At 49.8% G+C, this 22293-nt stretch overlaps 1 protein-coding gene across 1 annotated transcript in view; it reads left to right on the top strand.

Moving 5' to 3' along the window:
* Nucleotides 1-13026: 13026 nt before the first annotated feature.
* Nucleotides 13027-22293, top strand: part of NFIB (nuclear factor I B) — a 364276-nt gene continuing 355009 nt past the window's right edge. The window contains exon 1 of the mRNA XM_086961396.1: nt 13027-13503. Within this exon, the coding sequence (XP_086817522.1) occupies nt 13486-13503 (18 nt within the window). The 5' untranslated portion in view covers nt 13027-13485. The remainder of the gene's footprint in view (nt 13504-22293) is intronic.

Here is a 22293-nt window from a genome sequence, read left to right as displayed (position 1 = left end):
AGACATCACGGACTTCATCAGCCCACACGCCCTCCCCTCCGCCGACTACATCCTCCTAGGGGACCTCAACTTCCACCTGGAGAACAACAAGGACCGCAACACCATCGCCCTGCTGGACAACCTCGCCAACCTCGGACTCAAGCAACTGGTCAACACCCCCACCCACTACGCCGGCCACACGCTTGATCCCGTCTTCGCATCCAGCAAGCACATCACCTTAAGCCACTCCACCGGACTCCACTGGACCGACCACAGCTGCGTCCACTTCAGCTTCAGAAAAACCACTACCCACCACCACCCGCAACAGGTTCCTCACAGGAGCTGGAGCAAGATCACCGCCGACCAGCTCACCACCTCCCTCAGCCAGAACCCACCTGCCAGCACATCGGACCCCAACGAAGCAGCCTGCAACTTCACGCAGTGGCTGACCGCCTGCGCCGACGACCTCGCACCACTGAAGAACTCTCCCAGCAGACCCAGGAGCAAGAAGGCCCCCTGGTTCACCGACGAACTCAAGGACTCCAAGAAGACCTGCCGCACCCTCGAGAAAGCCTGGCTCCTCGACCAGACCACTGACAACATGAACGCCCTCAAACACGCCACCCGCAAGCACCACCAGCTCATCCGCACCACCAAGAAGAAATCACTGAAGGAGCGACTGGACAACAATGCCCACGACAGCAAGGAACTCTTCAGCATCGTCAAGGAGTTCTCCAACCCCAGCACCGGCAACAACGACATCACCCCTTCACAAGACCTCTGCGACTCCCTCGCCTCGTTCTTCCACCGCAAGATTGCCGACATCCACAACAGTTTCGGCGCACCATCCAAGCACCCAACCGTCGAACCAACGCACCCCACCGCCACCCTCCGCACCTGGACCACGGTGACCACCGAAGACACAGCCCGCACAATGAACACCATCCACTTCGGATCTCCAACCGACCCCTGCCCCCACCACATCTTCAACAAGGCCGACTCCACGATCGCACCCCAACTCCGGGACGTCATCAACACCTCCTTCAACACTGCCACCTTCCCGGAGAGCTGGAAACATGCCGAGCTCAGGGCCCTACTGAAGAAACCAACAGCGGACCCCACCGGCCTCAAAAACTTCCGCCCCATCTCGCTCCTCCCTCTTCCTGCCAAAGTCATCGAGAAGATCGCCAACAGACAGCTTGCTGCCTTCCTCGAGACGAACGGATCCCTCGACCCCTCGCAGTCCGGTTTCAGAGCCAACCACAGCACCGAGACCGCCCTCATCGCAGCCACTGACGACATCCGAGCCCTGCTCGACAACGGGGAAACAGCGGCACTCATCCTCCTGGACCTCTCCGCAGCATTCAACACTGTCTGCCACCGCACCCTAGTCCAACGCCTCAGCAACACCGGCATCCAAGAGAAGGCACTGAAGTGGATCATCTCGGTCCTCGCCGGAAGAACACAGAGAGTCCGCCTTCCCCTGTTTCGATCCGAGGCCACCAAAGTCATCTGCGGCGTCCCGCAAGGATCATCACTCAGCCCCACCCTCTTCAACATCTACATGAGACCTCTTGCTGCCATCGCACGCCAACACAACCTCAACATCATCTCCTACGCTGACGACACCCAGCTGATCCTCTCCCTCACCAGAGACCCCGACACCGCCAGAACCAGCCTTCACGAAGGGATGAAAGACGTCGCCGAGTGGATGAAGAACAGCCGCCTGAAACTGAACTCAGACAAGACGGAAGTCCTCATCCTGGGACCATCACCCTCCGCCTGGGATGACTCCTGGTGGCCCCTAGCCATGGGCAACGCCCCCAAGCCAACAGACCACGCACGCAACCTGGGCTTCATCCTGGACTCCTCCCTCTCGATGACCAGACAAGTCAACGCCGTCTCCTCATCATGCTTTCACACCCTTCGCATGCTTCGCAAGATCTTCCGATGGATCACGACCGAAACCAGGAAGACGGTCACCCAGGCCCTCGTCACCAGCCGACTGGACTACGGAAACACCCTCTACGCCGGAACCACAGCCAAGCTACAGAAAAGACTCCAACACATCCAGAACGCCTCTGCCCGACTCATCCTGGACATCCCCCGACGCAGCCTCATCTCCGGCCACCTGAGGGACCTGCACTGGCTCCCCGTCAGCAAGAGGATCACGTTCAGGCTCCTAACCCACGCACACAAGTATCTCCGCGACCTGGGCCCCAAGTACCTCAACGACCGCCTGACCTTCTACACGCCCACCCGCCAGCTACGGTCTACTAGCCTCGCCCTCGCCGCCGTACCACGCATCCGAAGAGCCACCGCCGGAGGCAGATCCTTCTCCTACCTGGCGGCCAAGACATGGAACTCCCTCCCCATCCACCTTCGGCTGACCCAGGACCACCTCGCCTTCAGGAGACAACTCAAGACCTGGTTGTTCAAGCAGTACCTGCCCCCTTCCCCCAAGCGCCTTGAGACCCTTCCGGGTGAGTAGCTCGCTATACAAGTGCTATGATTGATTGATTGATTGAATGAACTAACTTTAACTTGCGCCACCTTTCCTACACTGCTTATGACCTCATATATTACATCATTCATGACATGTTAAATGGCATAATTCATACAACAACTGGTGACCTTTTAAGTTACATCATTGATGACATCACTCATGACATCATGCAGTCATTGTGACAGCATTCTAGAATGTATGTGGTCTTGAAGAAATTCAATAAGCTACCCATTTTTCTATCACCAATCAAGGGATAATAGACATAACATCTGAGTCCATGCTACCCAGCATATCTGTCAAGTCACCCATATTTCATGAATGGTGTCGTCTTTTCCTGGTGTTCACCAACCTAACAAACAAAATGTATCAATAGAGTTTAATGTGGCCACTGCCTTTTTAAACATTGAACACCCTTCAAAAAGACTTCATACTCATTAATGGTATCAACCTCTTAAAGACTTTACAGGACCCGCAATTTTAAGTCAAGTGGTTTACGGGTATGCTATTGCAGCTGACAAGACATCTTTTGCAAGTTACTATGGACAGCCCTCTTAGGGTTAGTAAAATCAACTACACACATTCCTGAGATGAGCACAATGACATACACCTTTAGAGCCATGCATACAACACCAGTATTAGTTAACCCGCCATTAAGTAGGCCACTCAAATAAGTGTACTTGTTACATAGAATTTGTCATGTAGCACTGTATTACAATTTTGTTATATGGGAATTTCCCAGACATCAATTGGTGGATAATCTATTCTGAACTTTTCCTACAGTTTTTGGCAACAGGCTTTGGCTTTAAGCCACAGACTGCTTTGAAACATGCCTCTGCAACCCACATCAGGTGTGCTCACCCTTTACCTTGTTTAACGTGGCGAACCACTAGCACCGCAAACTTTATTGGTTTATAACTTTCAACACGCACAACCACACAAGTCTCTAGCACTTACCATATTTCCATTCTATGCACCTACATGTGTACATATAGTAACTCTATGCGACTATAACCCCTTTACTAACAACTTTCTTTCTAAAATGATGCAAGGCTTTATGGAGGAAGGTGAATAGCAGTATTATGGATGATGTAATTTAAGATATCATCAGGGAGAGAAGTAATTTGTGAAATCAATAGCAGTGCATGATAGGGGGCATGTTGTATTTAGTTCACTACACAATAATTGGTGAATTTCTGGTGTTTTTTACGTATTTTAAGTATTAGTTCTTATCTCATTTCAACACCTAAGTATAATGTCACTTTAACCCTTGTTTTTTCAGGGAACATCTGAGGTTTTCTTAATTTAAGTGATAATCGTATTACCACACTTAATTATAATGTCACTCTTATCTTTGTTTTAACAGTAAATTTTTGTGTTTTGATCATATTCAAATCTGAACATATGCCCTTCCCCCACAGGCAACCTCTGCTCAACTCTCTAGCTTTGGCAGTGGGTACTAAGGGTAGGTGGCAGGGTTTGCACCCAACCCCTCACAGGTGAACTACTGTCCACTGCATATGGCCTTCAGCCATACGTAGAATTGGTTTGGCCTAGTGCCCAGCCCACTGCAGTCAGCAAAAACATACACTGCACTGCCTTATGGTCTGCACAATGGCAGTTGGTTGAAGGGTCTGGTCTATGACTTGATGCTTCTTATTTTCTTAAAATAGTTTTTCAGAACCACGGCACCCGGACCGGTACCAAGCTACAGCACTGGTGCCTTACTGGGTACTGTGGTACTGGGTGCTTGTATCATAGTTCTGACGTTGGCCACAGAGTTAGCCTCATCGCCATGCTGGCGCCTAGCTTCCCACGGTGCATGGCGTTTGGCCATGGGATGCAAGGGGTTGGAGGAAGGGCCTGGTTAGACCAATGAAAATGTTTTTTTCAGTACTGTGACACCAGTACCACGCAACAGCACTGGTGCCTTACTGGGCACCGTGGCACTGGATGCTTGTGCCATTGTTGTGGGGTTAGCCACAAGGTCTGACCACTTGTCAGGCCCTGTGCCCCACTCTCCACAGGCACTGAACCCCGCAGGTGCCCACCCTCCTGCTAGGCCCTGCGCTCATCCCACTGCTGGCATATTACTCCCCCTCTTTGCATGGCCTTTGGCCAAGAGCAGGAAAGAGGTGGGTGCAGGGCCTGGTTAGAGGTGAGGCCCTGCACCCAGGATTCAAGCAAGCCGGGCCAAAGACGGCTGAAATGCCAGAAACCGGTCCCCGGTAGCTTGTCTCCTTTCTGGTGAAGAATTGGCTTGGTAGTTTAGTCTGCCCTGTTCCCATGATGCACTGGGCCAGGGACAGACTGATTTGCAGATAGCCAGGTTCTGAGCTGGGATGGTGCAGTGAGATAAATAACGGTGATGGATCAAGCCCTGATCTTTGGACTGGGTAAGAGTGGTCTGCTTAATTCAGACACTCCGTTCATCACCACCCCCTTTTTCTGAATCGTTTTTGGCCACTATAGGTGTGGCAGGGTATACTCAGACATGAGTCCCTTTCTCACTGCACCATCAGGATTCAAGCAAGCCGGGCCGAAGACGGCTGAAATGCCAGAAACCGGTCCCCAGTAGCTTGTCTCCTTTCCGGTGAAGAATTGGTTTGGTAGTTTAGTCTGCCCTGTTCCCATGATGCACTGGTCCAGGGACAGACTAATTTGCATATAGCCAGGTTCTGAGCTGGGATGGTGCAGTGAGATAAATAACGGTGATGGATCAAGCCCTGATCTTTGGACTGGGTAAGAGTGGTCTGCTTAATTCAGACACTCTGTTCATCACCACCCCCTTTTTCTGAATCGAGCGGGCTTTAATAGCTTAATACTTTAGTATATCTACTGTTTCAACTCGAGAGTCACAACTTGTCACTACAGTCAATCGCATTATTTTTTTAGAAATACTTCTGGCTAGGTAAGTCCTCAGATTTTTTTTCGCCATCTTCAAACTCTCAGGTTGACTTGGACTTTTTGAGATTCACTTTGGAAAAAAAATGTACAGGGGCGCAAAATGTTAGTCTTGCCCGGATACAGGGAAGTGCGAAAGATTACTCAGAGGTATGGAAAACTAAAGTCCCACTGCTAAAACACACTGAAATTGGCATGCACCTTTCACATCACAAAAGGTTTGAGAGTCACATGCAGGCACCCTTGACTATGGTGCAGTCAAAATTGTTTTTGTGCAGGAATGGGACCCTTCAGGAACAAAAACAATCCATAGTGGTGTTTTCTCTTTCTTTGTGTGCTGCAGAATGCCGCTCACATAGAAAGAGGAAAAACAAGGAGATATAAAGATATTTCTCCTTGTTATGCCTCACATGGGAGGCGTATCTTTTCGGCTCATTTCCAGGTTTACAGGTTTGGAAAATCTGGAAAAGCGTCAAAATCTACGGCATCTGCGTGGTAACACCCACTGCAACGCCCATGGAACGCCTCACTTTTGCAGAGTAAGGCAACGCAGAGATTTGTGCTGCATTGCCTCACTTCAGATTTATGAAACCATTCAAAGCCACCCAAGACGCCGCCTTCGGGTATTAGTTGCGCTATATAAATAAATAAATGTGGCTTTTCGCGGCTACATAAATCTGACTTAGAGGCTTGTGTCACACATGTACACTTTGCATGGTGCAAACGTGACGCTAGCCTCTCATAAATATGCCCCTCAGGTGACGTGGGTGCCTTGGCACTTACATCTTTTCGGATGCCTTTGGCGGCGCTTGTTTTTCCGGATACCTTGCCACTTTATGTTTTTTGAACACCTTGGCACTTACATCTTTTCGGGAGCCTTTGGCGGCGCTTGTTTTTCCGGATGCCTTGCCACTTTATGTTTTTCGAATACCTTGGAACTTAAGTCTTTTCGGATGCCTTGCCGGCGCTTGTTTTTTCGGATACCTTGCCACTTTACGTTTTTCGAATACCTTGGCACTTAAGTCTTTTCGGATGCCTTTGGCGGCGCTTGTTTTTCCGGATACCTTGCCACTTGATGTTTATCGAATACCTTGGCACTTAAGTCTTTTCGGATGCCTTTGGCGGCACTTGTTTTTCCGGATGCATTGGCACTTTTTTGTTTTTCTAATACCTTGGCATTTAAGTCTTTTCGGGAAGCCTTTGGCGGCGCTTGTGTTTTCGGATGCCTTGGCACTTTATGTTTTTGAATACCTTGGCACTTCATTCTTTTCGGATGCCCTTGGCGGCGTCTGTTTTATCTGATGCCTTGCACTCCATGATTGTCGGAATCTCTGTCACTCCCTGTTTCACCAATGGCCTGTGACATACGTTTTCGGGCATCCCCTGATACTCCCTTGGGATGCCTCCCTATTTTATGGGTGAGAGGGTTCTCGAACTTTTAGGATTCGCTCTTTGTCGGATTTTCAATGCCAAACTCTGATCCTGTGCCACCCCCTCGTTGTGGGCATCTCAGTGCCAGCTGCACGTTCCTTTCAAGAACCGCTCTCACGCTTAGACTGGGCCCACTGGTCCCTGCAGAGGGGCGCTGGGGGGCGCCCTCTCCCCGCCAGCAGGTGGCGCTCTCGCAGATGCACCTGTGAGGGAAGAGGCCAGGGCGTCGGTTTCCGGGGTGAGGTGAGCTGCTCAAAAGGGGGCTGACATCAGGGCCGACTCGAGGGCCAAGGCCTTATGGGACAGGGCACCTTTCTCTCTCCCTGCCCTAGCTACAGGAGATGTATCATGGCGCCTCGGCAGCGCCATGTCGCTGGAGGCTTGGAGGCGTCACACACGCAGTCACAGAAAACTAAGGCGAGAAAGAAAGCGGAAGATAAAAGGAGAAAGAACATAAAGTTCTGACAGGAGGAACGATAATGAGGCCTTCTGTATCGGGTGAATGCGGTCTGCGCCTTTGTTTTCATCTGTTGCGGGGCTCCGGTTGTTGTGACAGACACGTTATGTTCGCTCACAGATCACTTGCTGCCGCTCTGCATATTTGTGTGTTAAAATAAACCCCGTCTCTCTCCCCGAGAGCCCTGAAGCGCGGGCCCAGGTTTTACGGAAGGGGCAGAAAATGCTGCTGCGAGGCTGCCAGAGTGGACTTGGTTGTACTGCACGCGCATTCCAAATATTACATGGCAACACAGTTACACCAATGGCCTGCATATTAATGCACACAGTTCGCATCCATTGTAATCTCATTAAACTCACATCTGCATTTTCTTTTTTTCCCAAGCTCTTTCGTTTTTACTATCCTCGTCTCTCTTTTGGGGTCTCTTTGTCTGAGTTGTGTTTATTATTTTCTTTTTCTGTTCACTTGTTTTCTTTCACTTCTCTAAATCTAGTTTCCTTCTCTATGCTTTTGCTATTGTTTTTTGTCATTTTTTAAATGTTCTTTTACACTTACTTTCTCGCTATATTGTACACGTGTATTTATTATCTCTGTGATTGTATGCAAGACGGGGTCGTTTTCTCGGGCTAATTCTTTAATATCATCCTGTTTTCTCTATGTCGGTCTTCATCTTTTTTGATGAGTTCATTCGTTTTACATTAATTCTCCTTGTTCCTCTCTTCCGTTTCCCCTGGTGCAATTGCCATCGTTCTTATGTCCACATATTTCTTGCATTTTTTCTCTTTCTTCCTTATTTCATTTGTGTTGTATTGCTAGATTTCGTCCACCTATTTTTCCTTTTTCTATTTTATTTCGCCTATTTTTAATTGTATCCTTCTTTCATGTTCTTCCTTCGTGTTTATTCCTCTCCTTTTTATTCCTTCTGGCTTAGTTTCTTTACAATTCGTTGTCATTTTTTTCTTTCTCTCTGAATGTCTTCTTTCTCCAGTATTTCTTTTTCTCTTTCTTTTTTCGCGTTCTTTCCTTCACTTGCTTCTTTTGTTCTTGTTTTGCTCTCCTCTACCTCTTATTTGTCTCTCGTCCTTACTTTCTCCACCGTTTCTTCCCCCCTTTCGTCTTCTGCCTTGTCTTTTTTTCTTTCCCATGCCCTCTCTCGGTTACCATTCTAAAGCCTTTCTTTTAAATGTTGGATGCCACCCTGCCTGTGGGTTCGTATACAAAGACCACATTGAGCAGTAAGTGCCAGCTCGTCTGTGAAATGGAAGTGCCTCATGTGAAGTTACAATAACAGTTAGAATCCCCACCCACCCCCACACCGACGCAGGGAGGCAGCGCCGCTTCCGACCTCTGGTCCAAAAAATCCCCCACACTTGACCATGTCTGCAGTAAGTTCTTTTTAACGCTCCCCACCCAGCCTGGGCACCGGTGCCAACTCTGCCTGGGCAGAGTGAACATTGGCCTTAGCCCTCAGAGGCATGGAGCCAACGGTGTCTTTGTGAGGTTGGCACTGCCCTCTCACGTTGGCCATGCTGTGGGCAGTGTCCTTTTACATACACCGTGTGAACGCGGGATCCTTTGGTCCTGACTGACACAAATGCCAGTTCTCTGGGCAGAGTGGCAACTGACTGACCCCATTGCTGAGGGGCATAGCCCCAGCAGCGCCCCTGGACTCTGACCATGCCCCGTCAGCCTGGCCTGTTTTTGGGCAGCAGGCGGGGACGGACGTGTGTGTGGGAGATTTAGGTTGTAAGTGGGAGTACCTCGCCCAGGGCGCTGTTGCATATGGCTGGAACTACCGAACTTCTTATATGTCGTACGATGACCACCACCCCAATCCAATTCGTTTTGGAACCGAAAGTGAAATCTTTGCTTCTCTGATCAATTTTATAATCGACATTATATTTTTGCGAGGTAGCACCAAATTAATTTGAATTCACACCAGCGCGGTCGGCCGTGTACTCTAATGCCAGGTCGCATTTTAATGCAGTAGGTATTTTGTTAATACTGTGTGTGCTTCTGTATCTATGTCTCCAAATTATTTAAAAAAACCGAGAGGGGTTAAACGTCCTCGCTGTGCACAGACTGTGGGTTCCCGTAAGCTCCCGTTCAAGTCTCCGAACCCCTAGAGGAGCCTTTAACATATAGCCAGTTTTCGGCGAGTATTCTCTATTGCAGAGGGTCCCTCGCGTCGGACGCGAAGGAGAGGACCACCAGCTCGGGCTGTACCGGGAAGGTGCGCCCCAAATGAAGCAGGACTTGGGAAAAACAGAAATATGCGACTCACTCGCCAATAAAAGGCCAAAAAAAGGCTGCATGTACAAATTGAGGGAGAGATAACACATATAAAGTATTTTTATTTATTAGATGTAGTTGCCAATAATATATCCCTGTAACTTCACGGACAAATATTAATAATGTATTAATAATTGCCCAGTGAGACACGGAGGCGCTCCAGTGCAGTTATTGTGATATTAAAGGGGCTGCGGGAGTAAGAGCCACATGGCAGGACAGACAGACAGACAGGACGTGCTGTATACACAGAGCGTGGCTATAAGGTCAGCTGGAGAGGGGCTCTGACATGGCCAGAGCCACCGACAGAGTGACGGACACGGCGCCTCACCACAGGCCCCGCTGCGCGCGGCGGACAGCGCGTGCCAGGGAAGCTAATCAATAACCGCTGCGGCCGCGCGCCGAGCAGAGTCCGCAGCGCGAGGCGCGTCCGCGAGACCGTTCATCCCCCTGGACCCGCTGACATTTCGGACAGGTGTGCGAGGAATGCTTTTCCGTATACGCAGGCGGCGTCTTCATAGTTTAAAAAATACATAACGTGATGTGTGGCTATTACTGCCCAAACCATGCACTTGTGTTAACCTCTCAGTAAATGTGGTGTTAGTTAGTGGCTACAAAAGCGCGTTGCTATCATTTTATACTCATTAATATATAAAGAAAGATAGGCTTTTTAAAGAGATGTTCCGGAACCGCTACCTGTCATATTCATATACTACCCAAGGCCGGCCTGCTCAAGAACCGGGTAGTATTTAATATTTTCTAGAAAAGGGCAGCATTTATAGGGCTCAAGTATAGGGCAGTATTTGCATTGTTTGAGAATAGAGTAGCACCTATGCTGCTCAAGAAGTAGTACTAATAGTGTTTTAAAATAGAGAAGTATTAATACTGCTCAGAATGGGGTAGTATTTACAGTATTCTAGAGTAGGGGTTGGTTTATACTGCTCAGAATGGGGTAGTATGTACAATGTGCAAACATATGATAGTGTGTATACCGCTCTAGAATAGAGCAGTATTTAGTGGCCTCTTCTAAAGCTAACTCGTCCTATGGGTGATACTTTATTTTATAGCGTTAGGAGAAGGTCTTGGATTCTTCAGTGTGCTTCATGTGATGGGCAGGCTTCCTGTGGTCACCGCCTCGTGGGGCGTGCTCCGCTGCGGTGGGGGACCGGGGCTGGTGCTGAGGGACTCCACGTGCGGGTGGGGGTGTAATACGGGTGTCCAGCTGGCACAGGGCAGTAAACGTGATCTCTCGTGCTTTGTTGTGAGTCACACGCGGGCAGGCACACAACCCACGCGAAGGGATACGCAATGAAGCTCTCGCACTATTACGCTTTAGTCTAGGGTCTCTTCTGCACAGTAACGCGCCTCTCTGCTGGAATTCATTGGGCAGAGGGCACTGCTTTGAATGGGCTGGTACTGAGTACCGCCACCTTTTTTTTTTATCTTGAGCGGGAGAGTACCTGCACTTCTCAAGGCAGAGTTAATGCCTTTAATGGAAGAATACCGGCACTTTTCAAAAAGAAGCAGGAACTCTGGTACAGAGTGTCTGCATTTCTATTTTTCAATGTCAAGCACTGGCAGAGGGCACTAGAGTAGGCATCATTACTAGGTTTTACAATGCCAATACGCACATTCCCTTCTATCCAGTCAGGGACACGCTTGAACAGAGTGACATGGAGCAGTGCCATCCAGGGCATGACGTCAGTGACGAGGACTCACAGACCTGATGCCCCCGCCGGGTCACAGGAGTGAGTGGTGAGTGCGAAGACGCTGCACCAGTGATCCTCTGCACCAGCGCCGGGTCGTGCATCGCCCAGCCGTTTCACCTTGCAGGCGCGTTGAAGCCTGCTGTGGTGGTTAAATGCCATGTGTGACTTCTATGCGCTCGCAGGCAGCCCCTGTGGCGTATTCACAGGTCCTTGGAAATGAAATGGGTGTGAAGTCATCTACTCTTACAACAAGCCGTTCGTTTCTAACCTGCCCCAGCTCTCGACCGTCACCCGCTTTGAACATGCAAAGCAACGTCATCACGTCGCACTCTAAGGTGGCCCAGGTATAATAGAATCATTTGTTGTACTTTCCTGGGGAACATAAACTCTCCAGAAACGGAGAGGGGGCACTGAATGTGCCCTACGCTTTATACTAACATTTCGAGTTCTGTGCAATGTGAGTGAGGGCTTCAATCCACCAACGCCATGAAGAGAAGCGCGCGGAACAGGGCTCGATACAGCGCCGTGCAGAGGCCAGAGCACCGCCGAGTACCCTCTGAGGAGCCTGCACTAGTCCGCTCTCCTTGCCCCGAGACAGGTCTGTGGTAAATACCCCCTCCCCTATCACTCACAAGTGCACTCTGCGGGGGACAGCGCACCCCACAGGCTGCCAGGTGTACAGACTCTCTGGCGGGAGATAGTACGGTGGGTCGAGGTGCACCCCGCTCTCGCATGGTGTTCTTGTGGTACCTCGTGCTTTCTTAGGGGGGTTGGACGCCCAATTCTGCACTGCCACTAGAACCGCCCAATCAACCATACAGAAGGTTTAAATGACGAAATATTGACACTGAAAGCCTCCTATAAATACAGCACAAACATCACCACGCTGCTCATTAACACTCGTTGGCGCACACAAACGCACATGGCAGCCTATACTAACTAGGGTGGCCATCGGGACGATCCATACGCATACAGAAGGGAGAGTAATTTTGCAATCACCGATGGACATAGAAGAACTGTGTCCATCAAAATAGAAGTTCCAGACAAAGTGCCACTATGGGGAAATAAATGCAATGTCTTTCAGACATTGTTATCTATGTTTGCTAAATTACCTCTTGCTCCGGGATGCTCTCTAATTCTGCAGTGAAACGTGTGAAAACATACCTCCGTCAATGTTTCGTCAGCCCTCTATAAAAACCAGAACATGTGCTACGTTTATTAAAATTTGCAGGGAAAGAAGGGGGAAGCGGGACTATCCCGACAAATCCGGGACGCCTGGTCACACTACCCGGCCTATACCAAACATCCACACTGCATAACATATCATCCGACAACATACAACAGACGTGCAAACCCCACACTCAAACACACTAAAAGTGCAGCGCACGTTTTCTGGCACAGAGAGACACCCTTCGCAGCACTGCTGGCTGGGCACTGTGTGTCTCTTCCCTCAGCTCCCTCCCTCACTCATTGTGCTGTCAGTCTGACCCCGGCTGGCCTCGAGCCTTGACGTCTCTTCCCTCTCACCGTCCCTCCCCTCTCTGCTCCTGCATGAATATGCAGGCTCCCTCCTCCCCAGTCCCCGTGGCAGCCCTCTCGCAGTCTGCAACCCCCCTGGCGGCCGCTAGAGGGAGCCGCGTGCTGGAGACAGAGAGGTGGACGTATGAGGGGGAGTGAGCCGAGGGAGGGAGCCCCTGCCTGCGGAGGGAGGGAGCGCCGGGAGCTTCCCGGGCCAATCACAGCCCCGGTGGACCGAGGCCAAGAGCGCAGGCTGCGGCGGGGATCTGCAGAGCCGGCCCGAGAGGGGGGCAGGAGGAGAGAGGCGCAGAGAGACGAGGAGAAAAAAAAACGCGCACCGCCAGCAACTGCACACAGGCCAGCCCAGCCCCAAAAAACGCCTCTCCTGGACCGCGTTCAAGTGAGCAGCTGCAGCCCCTGCAGGAGCCGCTCCGGATCTCAGCCCGCGAGGAGAGCCTGGGAGCAGGGAGGGGGCAGCCTGGCCTCACCCACCCCCCTCCTTTCACAGGATTTCTTTTCCGGTTCACATATTTTTTTTTTTATTTGCCAGAAAGGGAAAACGCCACAGACTCGAGGCCACTCGTGGAAGTAAATAACAACAAAAAGCAACCTTTTTAGGAAATCACAAACACTGCAACCCAAAGCTATGTGAAGCCCCCCAGGCCTGTGCTGTGTCCAGATTTCAGGATTCCTTAATGCAGTACAGTGCGATGGTATGTGCCCGGGATCTGATCCGTGTCCATGTGCTGTGCTGGTTTTCATTGCTTTGAACTGTGCATTCACATGCAGCCTGTTTGTGTGCCTCCTTCCCAGAGGAGGCAGGATCTGTGGTCAGAGGTGCAAGCTTGTCCGCCTGTGCTTTCGCGTGCTCTTGGCCGACCCATCTGTCTGGGTCCCTTCACACTCTATTGTGCCAGGATTCTTGGATTGTAGTTGAGCTTGCGCCTGAACTTGGCACATTTCTTGCGGTAACTTTTGCTTTCCCCCTCCCTCCCCCCGTCCCTCCTCCCCCTCCCAGCCTCTGCCTGGCAGCTCGCCGTGGGAAGCTGCGAGTGTGCGCCTCCTGCAGGGCGGAGGCCAGCCTTGCTTCTCCGGCTCTGCTGGAATGTGCAGTGTCTGGCTTCCGCTGCGGCCGGCCGGGGCGGATGGGGCTGCACGCCGCCCCGTCGCTGCACCCTGCACTACCGCATTGCTGCTGCACGGCGCGCATTCCTGCCGCGAGACGGCTAGTGCTGGGCCCGGGTGGAGGAGGGTTAAACTTACAGTGTGAGCAGGGAGGCCAGGCACATTTCTCCAGTGATCCCAGGGAACGTTTGCTCTGCACGCAACCCCACAAACCCACTCTCAGACACGTGTTTCTCTGCACTTTGGGATGCGTGTTGTGTTTCTCGGTTTGTCTCTCGCGCTTGCTTGTGTTTGGAGATCCCCAGTCCTAAGTTTGTCAGAGAGGTGCGGGTGCTCGACGCGTGTGACAGGAGGTGTGTGCCTGTCTGGCATCTGTTTCTTCTTTGCTTGGAGATAGTCTTCAGTTATGAAGTTCTGTGTGTTCGCTGTGCACACGCTCGTTTCCTGGTGCACGTATTTTACGAGGCAGTTGGTTCCTTTATGGGGGAGTCGTGTGGGGCTGAATGTTAAGCCTGTGGAAGAAGCTGTGTTCTTCAGGCCTGCTCTATTGTGTTTTCAGTTTTGTCTGTGCTGTGCCGCTTCGGTTGTACAGGAGATCCCTGAGTTTCAAGGCTGTGAGCCTGGGCTGCCTTTGTTGTTCCGGCTGTGTTATCTGCTGTTACTAGTCATGTCTGTGTTGTGCAGTCCAGTTCTGTCTGTGGTGTTAATGCTTTGCAGGCTGACCCCACATATGACTGCTGTAGTCGATGGTTCTTAGGCTGTCTGTGTGCGTTGTGTTTTTGAATTGTGTGAGCACCTGCCTTAAGTGTAGCGTTGTGCTCCTGTGTTGGGAGTCGATGGCTAGGCCCTGTGTCTATGTTACGTTTTGAATCGTGTGTGCCTGCCTCGAGCGCAGTTCTCTGCTCCCGTGTTGTGGGTCGGTGGCTAGGCCCTGTGTGTATGTTGTATTTTGAACTGTGTGTGCACCTGCCTTGCGCGTGGCTCTGTGCTCCTGTGTTGTGAGTCGATGGCTAGGCCCTGTGTGTATGGGGTCTTTTGAATCGTGTGTGCCTGCCTCGAGCGCAGGTCTCTGCTCCTGTGTTGTGGGTCGGTGGCTAGGCCCTGTGTGTATGCTGTGTTTTGAACTGTGCGTGTCTGCCTCGAGTGCAGTTCTCTGCCCCTGTCGCCGGTGTGTAAGTCTGTGGGTGCCTCTGTGAGTCCCTGCGAGCAGCCCCCCTCCCGTGGGGGCAGGCCCGCACCCCAATGCGCGGGTTCCTATCCATTAGCCGGCCTGAATGCGGGTGTGCGAGCACTTGGCAGCTCTCGGGCGCAGGGGGCGGGGAAGGCCCTCTTCCCTCTGTCACAAGATGCCGATGTGGCGTGATGTGAATTATTATGAGGGCTGTGAAGACGGCCGTCCCCGCCCCCTCCAGCCACCGCAGGGCCTGCCATTGAACTTGAGACGGGACAGACAAGATCTCCCAAGTTTTTTTTAAGTACAGTAGCTGGCAAGGAAAAGGCGCCAAAACACACACGATTAACTCGTGGGCTTCTCCGGCCTGGCCCGGAGCTATTGTCCTGACTGAAACTTTGCATCTGAACTCGCGGGGAACAGAAAGTAAACTTCTGAGCGGGGTCGGAGTAGCTGTCAAACCGGCCAAGAAAGCAAAGCTGTTGAATGTTGACTTGGAAAGTCAAGTTTACAATATGTTAATTTTGCACGGGGCCGAAAACAGAGCGCTGGTAGCCACGCCGTGTTTGCTACTTCTGTAGAAGGAAGGAAAGCGGCAGGTTTAAGTGACGCGCCGCTCGCTCTAGGGAAAGCGTTTGCACCAGGGAAGCTACCTAGCATACTGATTTCACGCTATTTAGTTGCCAACCAAACAGGAAATGAAAGCCGATTTTACCTTCAAGTTGATCCTTTTTTAAAGTGGCATAAAATTGTGTTTTTCTCCCTTTACTTATTACCAAAGGTGCTAAAAACATTGTCTGTGCTTTGCATTTTGGCAACACTTGTACACAATGAGGGGCGATAACGTCTGGGCTTTTTTAAATGCGTTGTGTACAATGCATTTTATGTTGTTGCAGAGCCTGGTATATATTTGGGGTTATCCTCCATTTTACACCTTGTAGCATTACAGAGCTAGCCGTGCGCAGACTTGGAAACAAAGTCGCGCTTTTTAGTTCTCTTGAGATTTGTTTCTTTCTTAAAATTTAGCACTAGGAGTAAAACACTTGGCAGGCTGAACTGGTTGTTGTAACTTTAGGCCATGGCTGGTTTGTGGTTTTAGGTTTCAGTGCAGCAGTGGAACAGGCAATGTACCCATTTACACACACTATCCATGTGAACAGAGGTATAGCGGCAGCAGTGACAGACTATAGTAGGTGCGCATTCAGAAATCAACATACACATTTAGGGGGGTAATTGTAGTTTGGGGAACATTGGCGGAGGGTTTGGGTGTCAAACTTAAATGCCTCCCCGATAGGGCTACACACACGTGTGTGTGTATATATATATATATATATATATATATATATATATATATATAAATATAAAAATAAATATATACACACACACACACAAGTATATATATATATATACATACACACATATATAAATATATATATCAGATATGTTACACGATGCAAATGTTATTTATTAGCAGTATATATATATATATATATATATATATATATATATATATATATATATATATAATATATATATTAATATATATATTCCTGTTAGATGTTGTCTTTGCTCAAATAGCTTTGGTTTCAAAATCGATAGCCTACCTGGGAAATCTTCCCAATATTTATTGATTTGTTGGCTTTGAAGTTTATCACAAAGTGGCAATGTTGTGGGACCATATTGCAGAGCACTGCTATTTACAGCGTTGCGAAGACTCAAGCGCTACAGAAACAACTTATGTTGAACTTTGATGAACTTCGGTGGGCCTACCATGGGTATTCATTCATGCACCCTGCTTTAGACCCAGTTGTCACCCTGGGTGAAGTGTACCCGGCTGTATTTTCTCTCAGTGTACGCTGCAACTCATTGCAAATGCTTCTATAGCAGCCCTGTTGTTGTGGTTTTTTCTTTGTAACTTACGTGCGGAAGACCGTTCACGTGGCGTTTTGCCGTGCCGTCCCACCTGCGGTGCCTGGAGGTGGGGGTCCCCCACAAAGGCTGTGCGCCCCAGCAGTGGTTGCGTGGCGGTGTTTGCTGGTTCCTCCTCTCTCCTGGCCCTTTCTGCATGTGTCCTCGGTGGGACGGCCGAGGTGTCTGGGATCCCCGGCGCTGTCTGCAAGTTTCCACCCTCAGTCTGTGTGAGACAGGCTTTCTTAGAAAGCAGAGGGGGCCGGGAACTCGGCGCATTTTAGGGGGTATCGCGTTGCGCAGAAAGAGGGGAGTGGGTGACGTGAGGTTTAAGCTCAGTGCTGTGCAGAGAGGGTTTGTTAGGCTCAGGGTTTTCTGTTGTTTCCTGATATTGTAGGCGGCTGAGAATTATAAATGCAGGCGGAGCGCCCCCAGACCTTCTGTGGGACTGAGATTCTGTGGACTTGGTAACGCAGATGGTGTTGAAGTGCGTGTGGAGAGTGGTTGGTACGGGTGCCCAGCATGTGGGTTCCGTGGCCCATAAGTGCAGTTTGTGCTTGGACTGTGAACGCCCGTTGCCGGAGTCGGCCCCGCCTGACTCGGGCCTGGCTCACTTGTTTGGAATACACGGCTCCCGGTGCGCGCGCGTACACAAGGTGCTGCTGGCGCGCGCGCGTAGAAAAGGCGCTCCCGGTGCGCGCGCGTAGAAATGCGCCCTGTGACGCGCAGGCCTTCATTATTTCCCCTCTCTCAGGGGTACATTGCCTTCACTATGTGACGTACAAAGAAGTGCATTGCTTTTAGCTTATGACGTAGAGAGGGGTATACTACTTTCGGTTTGTGAGTCTGAGGGGTCTTACATTATGTGGCTAGAAATGAATTTAGGCTTACCTCTTCGAGTTTAAAAGGAATGTGATTGTTTATAGATTAAAGAAGTCCAAGGAGGGCGGCATTCCAGTCAGGGCTGAGGTATATGCTTTAGCTGTGACGTAGATGGGTACATTGCTTTCACTCTCATAAGAGGAGCCCCCCCCCCCCCCCCCTTTCACTCTGTGACCCCATGGCTGCATTGCTTTTGGTCTGTGCCTAGAATGGTATGTTCTTTCTCTCTATGTGCTAGACAGGTGCATTGTTCTCATTATGTGACTGGATAAATGACGTTTGGGGTGGGCATAACTCATGCCATAATTTACAGTAGTGTAAATATGCAAAATTGCATGAGATTTCTCAGAATTGCACAAGGCCTGTAACCCTGCATTTAGCTCTATTTTCATAGTGAAAATTGCACCCTTGCACCTAAAATGAACCTGAGTATGCATTTTTACGCCAAGAAAATAGCTCTAAACACAACAGAACAGGATCAGCAGCTCGCACTCCGTTCCTGTGCTCATGGGTAGGCATTTTTGTCCCAATTTACTCTAATTTATGCAAATGTGCCTAATCAAGTAATTTTGCGTAATTTCTTGTCACAACAGCATCGCAAAATTACCAAAATGACTCTGATTGTTCTGGAGTCATTCTAATTTCAGCCAGGCCTGATGGCGTAAACTATGAAATAGCCATTCACATTTCTTCACTGTGTGAGGTAGTAATGTACATTACTTTCAATCTATAACTTAGAGGGATGCATTACTTCTACTCTGTGACGTAGAGCAGTGATTCCTATCCTTTTGACTTCGGTGCATCCCCACTTAATCCTTACTGGAACCCAGGGACTCCCACTGAATCATTATTGGAATCTAAGGACCCCTTTTCACTCATTTCCGGAAGCTAGGGCCTCTGACGCATTTTCAATAAGTTGAACTGCAAAATAAGTAACAAAAAATACAGAAACCAGCATTTGTCATACAAATACACAAACTATGAAATATTTAATTTAATTCACAAACAAATATAAAGAAATGTATATTTTTGTGTTAGTAGGAAAGTTGGACGTTTTCCAGATTCAATTGAGGACACTCATTGTCCATACTATATTCTTTTTGATGCAGCTACACTTCTCCTACGAATCAATCTGATGATACTAACTTACTTTTTTGCCTCTAATTCCTCTAATTTCAAATTCCATCACATTAACAGAACATTTAAAAATTCTCAGTTGCATGTTTTGCTCATTTATATACACTTTATTAATCTTTTAGTATTATTTAACTTTCTGAGCAGTCGCAGACTCCCTAAGGAGGCTTCTTGGACCCCCAGACGGATGTATGACGTGACAACGCATACTGTTACCACGCATACCTTTACAACGCGGTATTTACAACGAATACCGTTACAACGCATAGCGCTTAGAGGTGCTGGATAGTGGTAAGTATAATTTTATATTCCAACTCCAGTCCCCGTGGACACTAGGGAAGGTGTTGGATATAAAATTATACTTATTCCCTATCCTAGAGCGCCCCCCAGCGCAGTGCGTTGTAATGGTATGCGTGGTAATGCCTGCGTTCTAATGGTAGTGCGTTGTAAAAATTCCGTTGTAAACGTTGTATACCCCCCCAGACCGCAGTGTAAGGCCCACTGATGTAGAGTATTCATTACTTTCACTTTGCAACTAGAGGGTACATCGCTTGTACTGTGTGACTTTCAAGGCTATAATACTTTCACTCTGTGTCTAGAAGGGCTTTGACTTTAATTCTGTAGCTGGAGGGGTACATCACTTCCTCTCTGTAAAAGAGTATAAAACGTTTGCTCTGTTACTACAAGGGGCATTACTGTCAATCTGCTGTGACTAGAGGAGTACGTCACTTCCTCTCAGCAACATAGAAGGGTGTCATTCTCTCACTCCCTGACTGGAGGGGTGAATTGCTTTCAAAATGTTTTCACATTACATTCACTTGATCACATGAGGGTGTACATTTCCCTCTGTAACGCAGAAGGGTATAGCACGTGGACTCTGTGACGTAGAGGTTACGTGATGCTGGTTAACCCTGCTGCATCAGGGGATTTATACAGGTTTGGCACTCGAGAAACCAGAATTAAAAGCCGGGCTTTGTTGATCAACTGTCAAGACTAGGCCCATTCCAGTGAACTTAAAAATAAAAGCATAGATCAGCGCAACACGAAAGACACCAAAACAAGAGAGCGCAGCTCGTGGTTAATGCCGGTATCTACTCAACGAGAGGCCAGGCAAAGCGCCAACATGGTCTCTTCCAGACACTTATGGGCACTGGCCCATGGAGGGAGCTATGCTCGTGAGTTTGACACTCTGCCCGGGCCTTATGCGTTCCTGCACTCTGGGAACAGAATCAGAATGGCCTGGGTTCAGCTGCGTCTCGAGATGCAGTTCTGGGCTTCAAGGCGCCTGGCAGCTTGTTTCGCGGTGCCGCAGGGCCCTGAACTCTTTGTACTTATCGCCGTGTTGGGTGCTGTGCTCCGGCCCAGCTTGTGGCGGACTATTTATTTTATTTATTTATTTAAAAAGTTGTATATAGCGCTAGCTAGACCCGTAGGTATCAGAGCGCTTGACATACACCCTGTGAAAAACAGAAGGGCCTTACATTACATAGAAGGCTGACAGTAAGTAAGCAAACCACGGCTAAAGAATACAGCATGAACAATAAATAACTGTGCAACAGAGGGGGAGAGAAAAAAGAAAACAAGGTGATTAGCATAGTCCGTTCACCAACAATCCTTGAATGGGAGTCAACTCGGAAAATTGAGGTCTAGGTTAGTTGACGTTGTTCAGGAAAGTATTTGTACTAGTTGGTGTTGCTGCAAAGGCACTGGAAGGAAAGGGCAAAGAGGGAAAGCCTCGATCTTCTTTCGAGGCGCTGCTTCCTGGGGAATATTCGATATTTATTGAGGTAGGGGTAGCACTTCAGGAAGCAGAGTGTCTGCTACTTGAGATAGGCGCGCTGCTCTTTCTTTGCACGTTGCTCCCTAACGACCTCTCCTTACCCCTGGTTGGAACTCGGGCCCCTGCACAGCTTAAGAACTACGCACATATCTGTCCTGGCGTCAGAGCTATACCTTGCCCTCTCTTTGTGCAACACTTGGGGGCCCTGGGCAAAAGAACAGCAGGGGTAATCCCAGTGACATGCCGTGCTGTTCCAGGGCACTCGGCGCCCATAGAGCTGTGGAGGGATACATACCATGTGGCGTGCTAGGGTTACTAGAGGCCTTCTTTTCATGGCAAACTAGCGGAAGCAGCGCTTCCTTGTGAAAAGGCCGCGTTGCATTCAGTGCCCACAGAGCTGCCCGGCGGAGTTTCTGCGGCCACCAGAGGAGGGTGGGGGCCTTGGCCCCACCACACTCACAGCTGCCGGCGCCGGGGACAGTCTGGCCCCTCTTCAGAAAGTTGAGGTTTCGGTGGCAGTCATCCCAGGTCATGTTTTCATTCCAATAGCACCAAAGGCCCGAAATCTGAGATTGCAGAGCGTGCCAAGGCGTGCAGTGCCAAGCGCCTCCTCCGCGGGGTGGGGGTTTCGAGGCTCTGAGTGCACTGGACGTGGTTAGTGAAAAGGTGGACCTCGGGGACTTTAAAGACGTTTGAGGCATGGGTGTAAAGGAAGGGGCACGTCTGAGATCACGCGACCTGTGAACTCGGCTGCTGTGACACCCACCCTCACCGCGCCCAACTAGGAGGGTGCTTGGGATGACGTCAGGGAGGGCACCGGCAACATGATGCAGTGAGGTCGACAGCAGTGCAGTGCAGTGCGGGCACCAGTCATGCAGTGAGGGCGATGGAGGCGTGAGGGTGCAGTAATGCAGTGAGGTTTCCAGGGGTAGGGGGGGAGGGGGGGAAAGAGTGGTGTCGATGCCAGTGAGGGTGACATGAAGGCCGGGATGTGAGTTGAAGGGGTGAGGGTGACAGTAATGCAGCGAGGCTGAGGAAGGTAGCTTGGGTGGCTGTAACAGTGATGGCGGCAGCGACAGGTGCGGAGAGTGTAATGAAGAACAGGGCGAGAGCAGTGCAAAGATGATGACGCGAGGGTGATTGTGACCTCCCTGCAGTGAGGGTGGGGAAGCTGTAGGTTGTTTTTTTTTGTAATTTCGTCAGGGGTGTTTGTATTGACGGTGATGGGTGACTAGTGTGGATGACAGTGATGGAGAGAGGATGATGGAGCAATTGACCGGGCCGCTAATACCTGTAGTCAGAGTGACAGTGCTACAGAGAGTGACAGTAATCAAGTGAGGGGGGTGGTCCCTTCAGTGAGGGTGAGAGAGTAATGCAGCGAAGGTGACGCAAGACGTGAGAGTAGGTAATGCAGGGCGCTAATGCAGCGAACGTGGGAGTAACGCAGAGAGGCCAATAAAGGCTGTTGAGAGTGGCGGTAATTAAGGTGGTGAGCTGGCGGGT

This window comes from Lissotriton vulgaris, chromosome 3_1 (genome assembly GCF_964263255.1).
Source record: "Lissotriton vulgaris chromosome 3_1, aLisVul1.2, whole genome shotgun sequence".
Classification (NCBI taxonomy): domain Eukaryota; kingdom Metazoa; phylum Chordata; class Amphibia; order Caudata; family Salamandridae; genus Lissotriton; species Lissotriton vulgaris.
The sequence above is the reverse complement of the archived record's forward strand: the minus strand, read 5'-3'. Positions and strand labels throughout refer to the sequence as shown.